Source organism: Dipteris shenzhenensis, chromosome 3 (assembly GCF_047967505.1).
Source record: "Dipteris shenzhenensis isolate YYH24624 ecotype China chromosome 3, Dip_SZ_1.0, whole genome shotgun sequence".
NCBI classification, from domain to species: domain Eukaryota; kingdom Viridiplantae; phylum Streptophyta; class Polypodiopsida; order Gleicheniales; family Dipteridaceae; genus Dipteris; species Dipteris shenzhenensis.
Window position 1 is genome coordinate 33202748 of NC_141598.1, and position 12440 is coordinate 33215187.

At 36.5% G+C, this 12440-nt stretch overlaps 1 protein-coding gene across 1 annotated transcript in view; it reads left to right on the plus strand.

Moving 5' to 3' along the window:
* LOC147903683 (uncharacterized) overlaps nt 1-1955 on the plus strand; it is a 164078-nt gene extending 162123 nt beyond the window's left edge. Inside the window, exons 35-37 of the mRNA XM_087400552.1 lie at nt 1336-1536; nt 1639-1791; nt 1892-1955. Of these exons, the coding sequence (XP_087256678.1) occupies nt 1336-1536; nt 1639-1758 (321 nt within the window). The 3' untranslated portion in view covers nt 1759-1791; nt 1892-1955. The remainder of the gene's footprint in view (nt 1-1335; nt 1537-1638; nt 1792-1891) is intronic.
* The last annotated feature ends 10485 nt before the right edge of the window (nt 1956-12440 follow it).

Below are 12440 nucleotides of genomic sequence, written 5' to 3' on the forward strand. Positions count from 1 at the left end.
GCGATGCGAAAGGGACATTCACAATTTGGCATCTTTTACCTTGGTCTTGAATCTTGTTTCGAACTTTCTGGTTCCTCCAGCGCTATCAGCGGCAATGGCTGCTTTGATGCTTTCACGCACTGGGGGGGGGGAGAATTTGGCAGCATGCATGTGCACCATGTTATTTTGCTGTCTCCCAGACCACTTCATCTTTGTCCTGCATAGTCCACTTGCGTTGCCCTTTTCTTGTTGTTGCTGATGAGTATGGGGAACTCATCAGAGCTAGTGTCATGAATAGTGGAGATGGAGCTCAGCTTTTGCAGGGAGGCACTGGGGACCCACGTTTTGGTCTGCCTGAATGAATGCCACACTTTCAGGTGCTCATCAGTATGACAGGCAGATGACTGCCCATCCTTGGACCTCTTCAAGGGGCGGGTCGTGATTGTACTGTAAGCCAGACTTTTATTGGCCTGCCCTAGTTGTTATGTTTGCTTTACTTACTAATTGTGAATCCAGAAATAGAAATCTATCATAATGTCAAGTATATCCCTTTTTAGATTGGAAATATTATGTTGTAATGCTGTCATATTGACCTATCGGATTACTTTGGTCAATTACTTCACTTTTGCAAATAAAGAAGTGGAAGTGAGAAATGTATCATAATGTGAAGTAAACCCTCTTTCACATTGGAAATGTTATATACTAATGTATGTTTGTGAAATAAAGTGTTCAGCTGAGAGTACTTGAGATGTGGTTTTAAGTGTAAATATTGAGTTCCTTCAACAAGACCATTTTACAGAAAGTAGTTTGTTTTTATTATGTACGTAGTATCTTACCCAGGAAAGCACAATCAGCAGTCCTAGAATAAGCGGAAAGTCTTAAAGAACTATTAGCTATGTCTGCAATGTTGTAATGTGATATTTCAAATTCTAACACTGCAAGCTCGTAAAGTCTTTAAGAACTATTAGCTATGTCTGCAACTTTGTAAAGTGATTCTCACAATGACTTCAAATTCTACCACTGCAAGTTCATACTCTATGTATAGTGTGGCAACTGGACTTGACCTTTACAAAGCTAACCACTTTGCACCATTTTTGGATGGCAGATCTGGGAGAGAAATAATGAAACTGAATTTCTCATATCAGTCCTTCCTGCTCCTTTTTTGGTTTTTTATATGGGTTAAAACAGTATATGATGAATTTAGGTCCAGTCGCATGGTTAGCTATATGTTTCTTCTTGTCTGTGCTTCTTATGTGTGGCTGGACTAGAGGAGGCTTTTGGATCCAATATATACATCAGCCATCCTGTCATACTGAGCTTCATGTATTGCTTAACAATCCTCCCTTTGTCTTGCAGAGCCAGCATATGCAGCATCAGCTTGCAATGTTTTTCCGTGATGAGCTCCTTTCATGGTCTTGGAGAAGGCCTCCAGGTGTGCCAGTAGCACCTGCTGCCGGAGGACTAGGGTCAGCTGAATTAAAACAAAGAGTGACAGCTAATATTGACCAGGTCATGACACGGATCAAAAACATTGCTCCACAGACTTTTCCAGAGGAGGTAAGAACCATTTTGTGTTGGAAGGCTGATATGTAGTCGTGGAGGTTCACATCCATCTAAGATACATTTAAGATTTTTTTGTTTTGTTCGAAACTTTCTCAGGACGAGAATACATCAGAACCTCTACAATCGGTACAGCAAGGAGTGACAGATTTGGTGGAGGCAGCTTTGCGGCCCAGAAACCTTTGTATGATGGATCCAACGTGGCATCCATGGTTTTGAGTTTATGTAGGTACTATACTGTTTTGAAAAGAGGTATTGTACTTATTCCCAACTAACTGGATGAGTTAGTTCCTTAATGTTGTATAATACATGAAAAATGGCTTGTTAAAAGAAAACTGTTGGGGTGATGCAGGGAAATACGATGTTGCACGAGATATAGAACCCTGATCACAACGAGGGCTCATATACACAGAAAGGGTACCATGTCAGCATAGGTAGGGGTGAGCACACAATCGCTTGTTAGTAGAGGAGCATGTTAACATGGAGAAAACTTGTAACTTCAGGCATTTGATCACTCATTATGATTCAATCATTTTCTTGTATATTGTGCCTAGACCTTGTTTCTTCTCTCTAATAAAAGCAAATCACTCCCATGGAGTTTGTGTATATATATCATTATTATCAAATTACATCTTTGAGGTTTAATATTTCCTTAAAGGATCATATAAAGAAAAAAAAGAGTACCACACGTGTTAGATTCTCTCTTTTAAAGGCCATTTTTTGGCCTAGGATGCAATTGGGATTGTTTTTCATACGATTTTCGAATTCTCTCCTCCTTCCATGTAAGTTTTACTGTTGCTCCTCTCTTCCCATGATTTTACTTATCTTCTTGCTCTTCCTTGGAAGCTTTTTTATCCCCTTTTGCCTGGTTCCCTTCATATGCAAATGACTCTCATCTATTTTAGTCATGGTCCCCTAAAATTATATTTTTTATTTCTTCATTCTTGCCTCTGCCTCTGCCTCTCCTCTATACTTCTCTTGTACATCCATCTAAGCTTCCCATGATTTTGTATTGTAATATTGGGGCTTTGACAAGTACAACATGATTCATATCAACATTTAATTGAACACCTTCTCTTTTTTCGTGTCAAAACTTAGCTATGAAAGACAAGCTAGGGAATGATATTGTTGCATGGACGCATTTAGCCTATATTATACTTTGAAAGTAATCTAGGTCTTTGAGATTTGTAGGTTCATTAGTTTGCTTGTGAATCTTATCTTTCAACATGTAGGTAACTAAAGTTGGCCGTGTGATTGAGGCGATCATAATCCCTTAACTTTTCGAACAGGCCAACATACAAGTTCGACTTTTTTTCAAAAGTGAATAAATTAAACAAAGTTTAATTTAGCTAAGTACAATAATGTTACTTTTAGGGTAGCGTAATTTCTTGTTGTAGCTTTGCCTTAAAAAGTGCAAGTAAAGTGAAGTGCTTGTCCGATGCTTTGGGTTGAGCTTCGCTATATTGTTTTATTGTTTCATGTATGTTAAGTTTTTGAGCTCACCTTGGCACATAGAAGTGGCCTTAATCCTAGTCTTGTACCCACATGTATCCCATACCCACCATGCCTATGGCAAGATCCACATTCGAAGTATCGATCAATAAATGCCCCTAGTGCAAGACGTCATGCCAAAATATAGATATAAGATATGGTTGTATGTATAATGATTGATTCGTATAGTTCTATTATGTAGCAAGGCATGCTACATACTTCTGAATACATGAATGTCTTGAAAGTGAATTCATTGAAGCTTCTTTCAACAACCATGTACTCTACTAAAGTTGGAAATATGTCCTCGAAAGACTCCTAGTGGTCACAATCTACGAGAAGTCATCCCAAGGAGGATCCCTTGATTGTGGAGATGTGAGGGGGTGGTTATGCTATCCACAAGGTGGAGGGTCTATGTTTCATGCTAAGCTTTGGAAGCTTGTTTCAAAAAAGTAGAAGACGATCAAGAGCAAAGTAATGCAGTTAGGGTGCTTTGGTTTTAAAGTCTAGAAGGTTGCTTGCAATGAGGTTTTTGGAGTTATGAGAAGGCTATCACAAAAATAGTATTGATACTATGTAATGCAACAAATGTTTGTAAAATTTTCCCCAAATATCTCTCTTTTAAAACCTGGAATGAAGGGGGAGAGATTTCATCATTGTGTGTGCGTGCGTGCGTTTGTGTGTGGACAACCTAATGAGGTTGTGGAGATTCGTGTTGCTAAGGGCACATTGTTAAAAATGTATCTTTGTTTTAAAATAAGTATGGAATTCTTGATCCGTTCTCCCTAACACACCACTAAATTAAATGGCTCTGGCTTTAAAGATGATCTTACAAATTATGGGTCTCTAGACTTTGATAAGTTTGATGTTTCCCTTTTAGGGTCGAGGGCTATGGAGCCCACCTCATCTTAACTGTTCACCTTCAAAGAAAGCTTCATTGGCTATAGGTCAATGGTTCTGAAATCCTAGTAAACCAGATAGAATTCCTTTAGGAGGACATTTAAGCCTAGAGCTTTATTATATGTCTCATATTTCTCATATAGCTTAGTATCTCCATGGGCTTCTCAAGTCAAGGAACACTTCTAGGCATTCTTCCATGCCTTGTACTCTCTTAGGGACTCTACATTTTTCCATGTGTTGAATGATCAAGTTAGTCAATTATCCATGAGGAGTTTAACTAAGTTGTTTAAGGCTCAAGGATTGCTCTTTGAACTTTAAGGCTCAATTACTGTACTTTGAACTTAAGGGCTTTGTGGAAGTACTTCCTTGCTATTACCACTTAATGCTAGTTCTAATTCATGTCTCCTCGTCTCTTTCTACCAAACATAATCTAAACAAGGACTCGTTGCATGTTCAAGACACAATCAAAGGGATGCTCGTTTTGCATTTAATAGGCCTTCTTCTCGGCTTTTGTGGTCTTTCTTTTGCTCATTCCTTCTTCTTCAACCAACTATTGATGGCTTTACTCCACCAATTAGTATTGTTGTGGCATGTAGTAAGTTTTTCCACTCGTTGCTTGATAATTTTAATGTTTCCAATGACTTCCCCATCTTTGAATACGGAAACATCGTCTTGAAGCTAGAGGGTTGCTTGGGTGGCATCTTTGGTTTTCCAATAAATTTCATCACACTAGAAGGTTGTCAGTTGTTTAACAATAGTAAATGTACTAGGTTACTCCACCTAAGAGTACACCTCCCTACATGCTTATTTGAGTGATTGAAGGTATGAACTAAATCAAACTCAATGGTTTTCCATTTTCAGAGTTTTTCTAAAACATAAATAAAGTGAAAACTTAATGAGAACTATTTACATTATACGAATATCGATCACATCATTAAAAGCTTTTAAAGTGATCTCTTGTGTGGTTGTCTATGTGATTGCAATGTTCTCTCCCTGGGCATACAATGCTAGTGGTCTAATCGCCCTCACTTGATTATCTCAGTATTAACCATTCCCTATTGCACATTGTTTTAATACCTCCTACTCACCTCCTTAATACTTACAAGGGGATTTTCCTCCTCATTACAATCATCCATGCACTAGATGAAAGGGAAAGAACACCATCTTATGGCTCTCGAAATGCTCGACACGGGCTCTTGGCTTACATTGTTTGCATCTGTTACTTAGATTTCTCAAGCATTGACTCAATGCAAGGAAAGATCAAGCTAACACTTGTGCTTATAGTTGGAATAAGGGCTTTTTCCCACTAGCAGTTAGGTTATGTTAGTGAGCTTGACATAACTAAAACTGTTAAGTTAAAGTTAACCTTAAAATGGAAATTACATTCCCATTGGTAACCCATTATGTTATGCACTAAGTGGTCTTGAATAAAACTTTCGGGGTATTTTTTATACAAAATGGTTTATCTCATTGATCCTAAGTCAATTCTTTAAAGTTAAGATCACAATGGATTCTTCTTTTCAAGCCCTTTCAAACGAGTACCCATGTTCGCATTCCAACTTCTTTCTCTTCTTGAAATTCCTTAAAGTACCTATTTTGAAGGAATTAAATTTACAAACATCTTTAACTGGTAGTTAGGAGATTTAACTTAACTACATTCTAAAAATGCTAATGGGAATGCATGCTAATGTGGACACTACCTTAAGAGCCTTAACTAGTGCTCCCTAACTAGTAATGGGAATAGGCCCTAACTTAACACAACTGTAGCAGTAGTAGCAAAAACTAGCAACCCATAGTAACCACTTATAATATCAACAACTCCCAAAGTAAGGTCAAAATGCCCACCAACAATCACCAGTCACTTGCAAGTCTCTATGTATTCTTATTCCCCTTCATGTAAGGGGAGCATTGGGCGGTGTGATTCTCAAACAAGCATGCTCGGGAAATCACCATTTACTTCCCATTGTACCTTTGACCCCATTGTACCACCGTGGGCTTTTAGTTCCTACCTAGTCCCTACCACCTTATCTTTCACCCCTAGCAACATCAAGATCCTTTACTTCATGGCTTGCTGATGTATTCAATCTCTCTTGGACTTGGATTACTTAATGTCCACATGGGATAAAGCTTGAGGAAACTGGGGTCTTATGTCCAAGATGCTACCACAAGTGCTTAGCTTATCAAGGCATTGATACATCAATGAGGTTGGAATGGCATGCATTTAAAGTGGAAACCTTCGTGGTTTGCATATACAAGTTTAATAGGTGGTTGAGCCATGGTCGCCTCATAACCCTTCTATCCTTTGTGTAGCTTGGGTGGTCATACAACTAATTTGATAGTCATTGTTTGTGGCCTAAGAGTTTGTGCTTGGGTTATAGACTTGGATGTTGTGAATTGTCTTTTGGGATTTCTTGGCTACTACCTTCTCACCTTTCAAATCCGTCATCGGCATACATCACTTAGTTTGATTTGGCAAGCAATCTCCATCCAAGGGTTATAACTCAATGACACTGAGCTACCAAGGGGTGATTGGTTGAATACTCTGTTCCTCCGTGTATTGCTCTATCACATGTTGGATGTCCAGATCGTGGTATGTCTATAGTGGATCTATCACATGTTGGATGTCCAGATCGTGGTATGTCTATAGTGGATCTATCGATGATTTTGCTTCCAATAAGAATTCATCCATTAGCTCATATTATCACCCAAATTCCATCACATCTACAATTATTAATCACCACGATCGCTTGGATTATTGCACTTGCTTCATCAAATACTGTCTTAAATGGGTGTCACATTCATTTAGCTTCTTTTAAAGGTGTTGACACTTTAATAGTGCATTCTCTTATCCCTTTTGAACTTAAGAACCTCTTTGTTAAAATAAATGGTGTAGGCTGACTAAACTTACATTCATTGAATGTGTAGGTTGAATAAAAACAAATGAGGTGATTTGAATACACAATTTGTCTCTAGTATCTTTGGGAGCCGATTGAATAATGCATCAATGTCTTCTTGTGTATGACCAACCATAAGGAGCCTAGTTGCACCATTTGAAAAACTCCAAGGGTAAACAACCAAAGATAAGTAGCAAACAAGGATTTGTTCCTATATCCCCTCCACAATTGTTGAGTTGTAGTAATAGAATTCGTGAAAAGTCGTAGTGGTAACTATGAAACTTGTAAGCTCGTATGTACCAATGTTGTGATTGTGGATGACAAATGTGTTCTAATGCTACGATTGTGGATGATGAAACACCATATTTCATTGTGATTCCTTATGCATCTATATCCCAAAAAGAAGAATATTTCTAAGATCGTCATAGGTATTCTAGCAAGCTCTCAAAAAGGGACGATCTTAGAAATATTATTATTGTATGATATACATGTAGTTTTCCTTTCTTTTAAATTAAAGAAGCAAGTGACCCTATTGTTCATACTTCAAAAATTGTGATGAAAAATTCTCATACTCGTAGTTCCCATGCCCATGAGTCAACGGACTTAATAATGACATAGGCATATGCAACCTTCAAATTTAGGTCTCTACTTCATCCATGTTGCATGTGTTGTACACAAATTTTATGTTGGGTCTACCTCAAATGCATGGGTAAGATAAGGTTCTAGAAGTCCTTTTTGGTAATGTTCCCTTCATTTTAGTAGCAAACCCTCCCTCTCATTGTGTTCCCTTTTGGATTTGAGTTATGTATTGATAATAATTCATGCGTTTCACTTGTAGAAAGTGAATATATTAATAGGATGATTGGCTTGGAATATGGCTTGACAAGTTCCTATATTTTATATGTCCCAATTTAGTTCTATAATATGTCAACATATTTATACAAAAGGAAAATGATCATTTGTGTGTCTTGTTCTCGATGCAATCATGTGCACTCTTATGTGCATATTGTTTACTTTATTTTGTAGAAAAAGATGAATAATTAGTTTTCCCATCTCCCATGCCTCATTGGGTTTCTCAATACCTTATTATTACCTACATAGCTTTGCATGCACCAAGTTCATGTTGTGTAAAAGAATGCCTTTGGAATCATGCCATGTATCTCATACTAGGCATTCCAACAGAGAATACATTTGAAATGCCATGTATCTTATACTAGGCATTCCAACAAATTGTCATGCCTTTGAATGAGAAATATACCCCCCTTTTTCTTATTTCATTGTGCCATTGATATCATATCATAGAGATAGTTAAATTGATTCTCAAACATTAATGCAAATATTGTTGTCATAGCACCAATATAGTGTTGTCATAGCACTAATATATTTTCATGTTTTTCCATGCAAAGCAACATTTTTTGCAAAAGTCAATAGGTGTAATTTGTTGGATATTATCTAGATCATATCTACCACCACTCTTTCTTGAGATTTGTATTAGCCCCTTGAATTTCTATTTACTTTTTGCTAGAAGCTACAATTCTTGTAGCATCATCCTTGACATGGTCAAAATCAAGACATTTCAAGTTATTGTCTAAACCATCATCTTTTGCATAAGCTTCAACAACTTACTCCCATTTGCAAATGTACATACCTAGATTAAATACTTTGACCACCACGTCTTACTACAAGTCCATCCTCAACTTTATCAAGGCTCCTCCATACAAATAACCATCTTTAAGCATTAATTTTTCACATCGATTTGATGAATGGACTGATCAATATGAGAAGCTAATGCAATAATATTTCTAACTATTGTCATCTTTGTAATTAGTGCAAAAGCCTCTTTAGACTCTATCTATATTCTACAAAGGCTTATACCAACAAGAGATGGGAATGAAATTGCAACAAATAGTAGAAAGCTCTAAATTGAAAGAATAGCTACAAAAAGAAATTGAAGAACACACGAAGACAAAGGAGATGTTGAGGAAAGCCAAAACAAAATCCACACCCTTAGGAGATACTCAAAAATAGAAAAATTGGCAACCCTGCGGATTTAAAAGCTGGCAGTGGAGGATTCAAGTGCAAAGTTCAAGAAGCAAGGTAAGTCTTCTTTTGCTTTTGCGATTTTTAATGCAACACAAAGACAATGATTACTCATTCATTATAGCAATTGAGCTTAGAAAAACTCTGTTGTTTGTGCTTGTTGTAAGAAAAATCTTGAGCCTTAGAAAGAAAATATTGATCCTAATGCCCCTCCACTAAAACAAATAAAAGTTTTACTGTCAACTACAATTGCGAAAAGTATGCTAGAGGAGGAAAAAAGTAAAATAATCAAATGCAGTATTGTGCAACAATTTGTAGATAGAAACAAAGTTGATGTGAATGTAATCCAAGGGGCACTTAATGACAGTGGAATGAGAAGGAAAGGTTACACTTCCATTTTCAATGTAGTATCAACAACCTTGAAAGATCAAAGGATAAAATGTGTGCTCTTATCAAAGCCTATAGATGTGTGGAAGTTAAGAGGCCTACTCAACCAACATGTAGCTGATTATATTGGAAATTGTATGCAAGGGGACCACTGCATGTAACTCTTTTAACAACATTTTTGTTGATCGTCAACACATGCAAAGGAGAATGGTTGAGTTTTATGGTATGATATTTGAAGAGTGCGAGGGGCTCTTGAAATTTGTTATAAAGCTGGACAAATGTGAAATTGTCAAAAATAAAAAGATTGAATGAGTGACATCACTCTAATGAATAGAGCTCTTGATCGCTCAATTACAATAACAGACTCAAAACACTTCTGTGTGCAATCAGAAAAGAACATTTGGTGGCTAGACGCATTTGAGGTAAGCACACACTTGGATTGAAAGTGGTTGCATTTTCAGTGGAAGGTTAAGATAGAGCACCACTAAACTCTTGATTTGGTATTCCAACACATAGAAATACTTGCAATTATTAATGATCAAGTTCAAGGAGGGTATCTGCATGTGACGACAAATGTGATCTTCAGGTTGATTGACATATGGGCTGTAGTCGACCTCAAGACCCTCCAGCATATGGGCTGCAAAGGAGGTAATTCAAAAACTCCATGCCTCTACTGCAAGGAGCCACCATCATATATCATGGATCCCAAATGGTGGAGGAAAGCACCTAATAACAGAGATAAGGCTAACCCAAATTTCAAAGCCATTCTTGATATCCCTTTGTGCAATGTACATATATGTACTTTACATGCTCTATGTCCAGATAATTGAGAAGCTAGGAGGATTACCAAAAAGTGAGTGAACCAAAAAAAGCGAGCAAGAAAAAGCAAGTGAGCAAAAAAAAAAAGTCAAAACAAAACAATAATAGATTGACAAATCCCCTATTTTAGTAGCAAAAATATCTAATTTCTTCAAAAATCCTTGAGAAAGTTGGACCCATGTCATTGCCAAGGAATCATTAGTAAAGACACACCCTGTCTTTGCTCACTTTTGCTCGTTCACTTTTTGGTAATCCTCCATAATCAAGTTCTCTCTCTTCACCAACATAAGTGAGATCACCAATGAAATCTTCCAAACAAGTCAAAAGTTTCTTAATACTCCTTGAATGGAATAGTCCACATTACATGCATGTGCAAATGCTTGGTTTTTGTCATTGTATGTATGTACTCATCATTAATAAATATTTATAGTGCTTTCTCAACATTGAACATGATTATAACATAATATTGCAAGTGCACATTAGTAATAGTGTTCTATATTATCATGAGATGATCTTGAATAGAAATGGTTTGGCTATCAACAATAGGTACTATATAGTTGAACATCACTTGAGAAAAATATAACCTCACTATACGTATGTACTCATCATTAATAAAGATTTATAGTTTCACCACGATTTTAAATATGATTATAACATAAGCTTCCAAGTCTATATTATTGATGGTGTTATTTATTCTCATGAGATGAACTTGCATAGAAATGCTTTAGCTACCAACAAGTAGTATAAGTTGAAGTGCATCATTCAATAAAAATTTCAATATTGAACATGAGCATAACATGTTATTGAAAGTCTAGCTTGGTAAAATTGTTGTATATGTTTTCATAAGAAGAGCTTAGATACAAAATATTTGATCGTTTTTGTCCCAATGTATAGATAGAGTTCTAACATTCTTCCTATTACGAGAAACCTTGCTTTAAATCTGGCGGAAGAAACCAGCAAAAATTCCATTAAATTCATATTTTGATGTATGAAATCTTACTAAATGGTGCAAAAGGCCATGATAATCAACTAAATCATGCCCGCACTCCCTCTTTTGGACCAAAACATGAGGATTTCGACGTCCTATATCTTTTGATGTTTACAAATCCAAATGGGTCATCTTACATATCAAAACGAATGGCAAGGCATGATTTAGATTATTATCATGATCTTTTGTACCATTTAGTAAAGTTTCAGGCATCAAATGTGAATTTAATAAAAATTTAGCTGAGTTGTTGCATCAAATCTAGAGGACAATTGACCTAATCTGGATCATGTCAATATGTTATCTATTTTGGCTTCTACTATTAATTTCTATAAGCAAATATTGATTCCTTTTGAAATTTAATTCATAAAGAAAGGGATGTACTTACTCTTTGGATTTTGTTGGATTGGTGGGATGTAAGAGTGAGTCATTAGGGAGGGATGTTTTTGCAAACAAAAAAACATGGGTTTTGTTCCAAGAGTGAATAAAGCCCAAACATTTTTGTGTCACTCACTTTCTCTCGCTCACTAACTTGGTCCTACTCGCTTGACATTGCTTGCTTTATCGACTGCCTTAGCTAGGAGATAGTATTTTTGTACATTGGTTTTGCCTAGAACCTTCATCCTAAAAAGCATAGGAAGGAGGCACTTCAAGTAATCGAGAAACTATTATTGGACATTGGTCTCCATGGAGGAGATATTCATTTTACAACAGATACGAAAAAAACAAAAAATGGAACAGAAGTTCCCATCAAGCCATCTATTGGTGGAGTGAAAGCTAGAAGGATTTTATCACAACCACAGAGCAAAAGAAAACCAAGTAGACAATCACTTATGTTTCAAGAGTGTACTATGGCATCTAGAGGCAGGCACACAATGCAATCAAAGATCATGAAGTAGATGGAATTGCATGAACTGTTAAAAGAGAAGTATGGAAATCCTTAGACAAGATTTTCATACTTTTTGACCAATAGACTTGAAGCAAGAGTGATAACTGTGCATTAAATGAGGAACTGAAGACTTTTGGAAAATCCATGAAAGAAGCTTGGACAACTTGCAACATAACACATTACATGGTAATAAAATTTCATTCTTTTTTTAATTGGAATTTCCTTATCTCTTAACAACACAGTGCAACTTCTTGTTTATTGTAAACACAGCACATTATCTACAACTATCTTCCATATTTTGTCAAAAAATATGGATGCCCTACAATTTGCTCCACTCAAGGAATGGCATGAAATGCATTTTTCCAACATACACGACATTTTGGAGGAGCACAAAAGGCAAACAGCATCAGACAAGTTTTCCAATGGTTTTATCGATGTATGCTACAAAGGTTGCAATGTAAGAAAAAAGTGGTGACATCACGAGTCAAACTAGAATTTA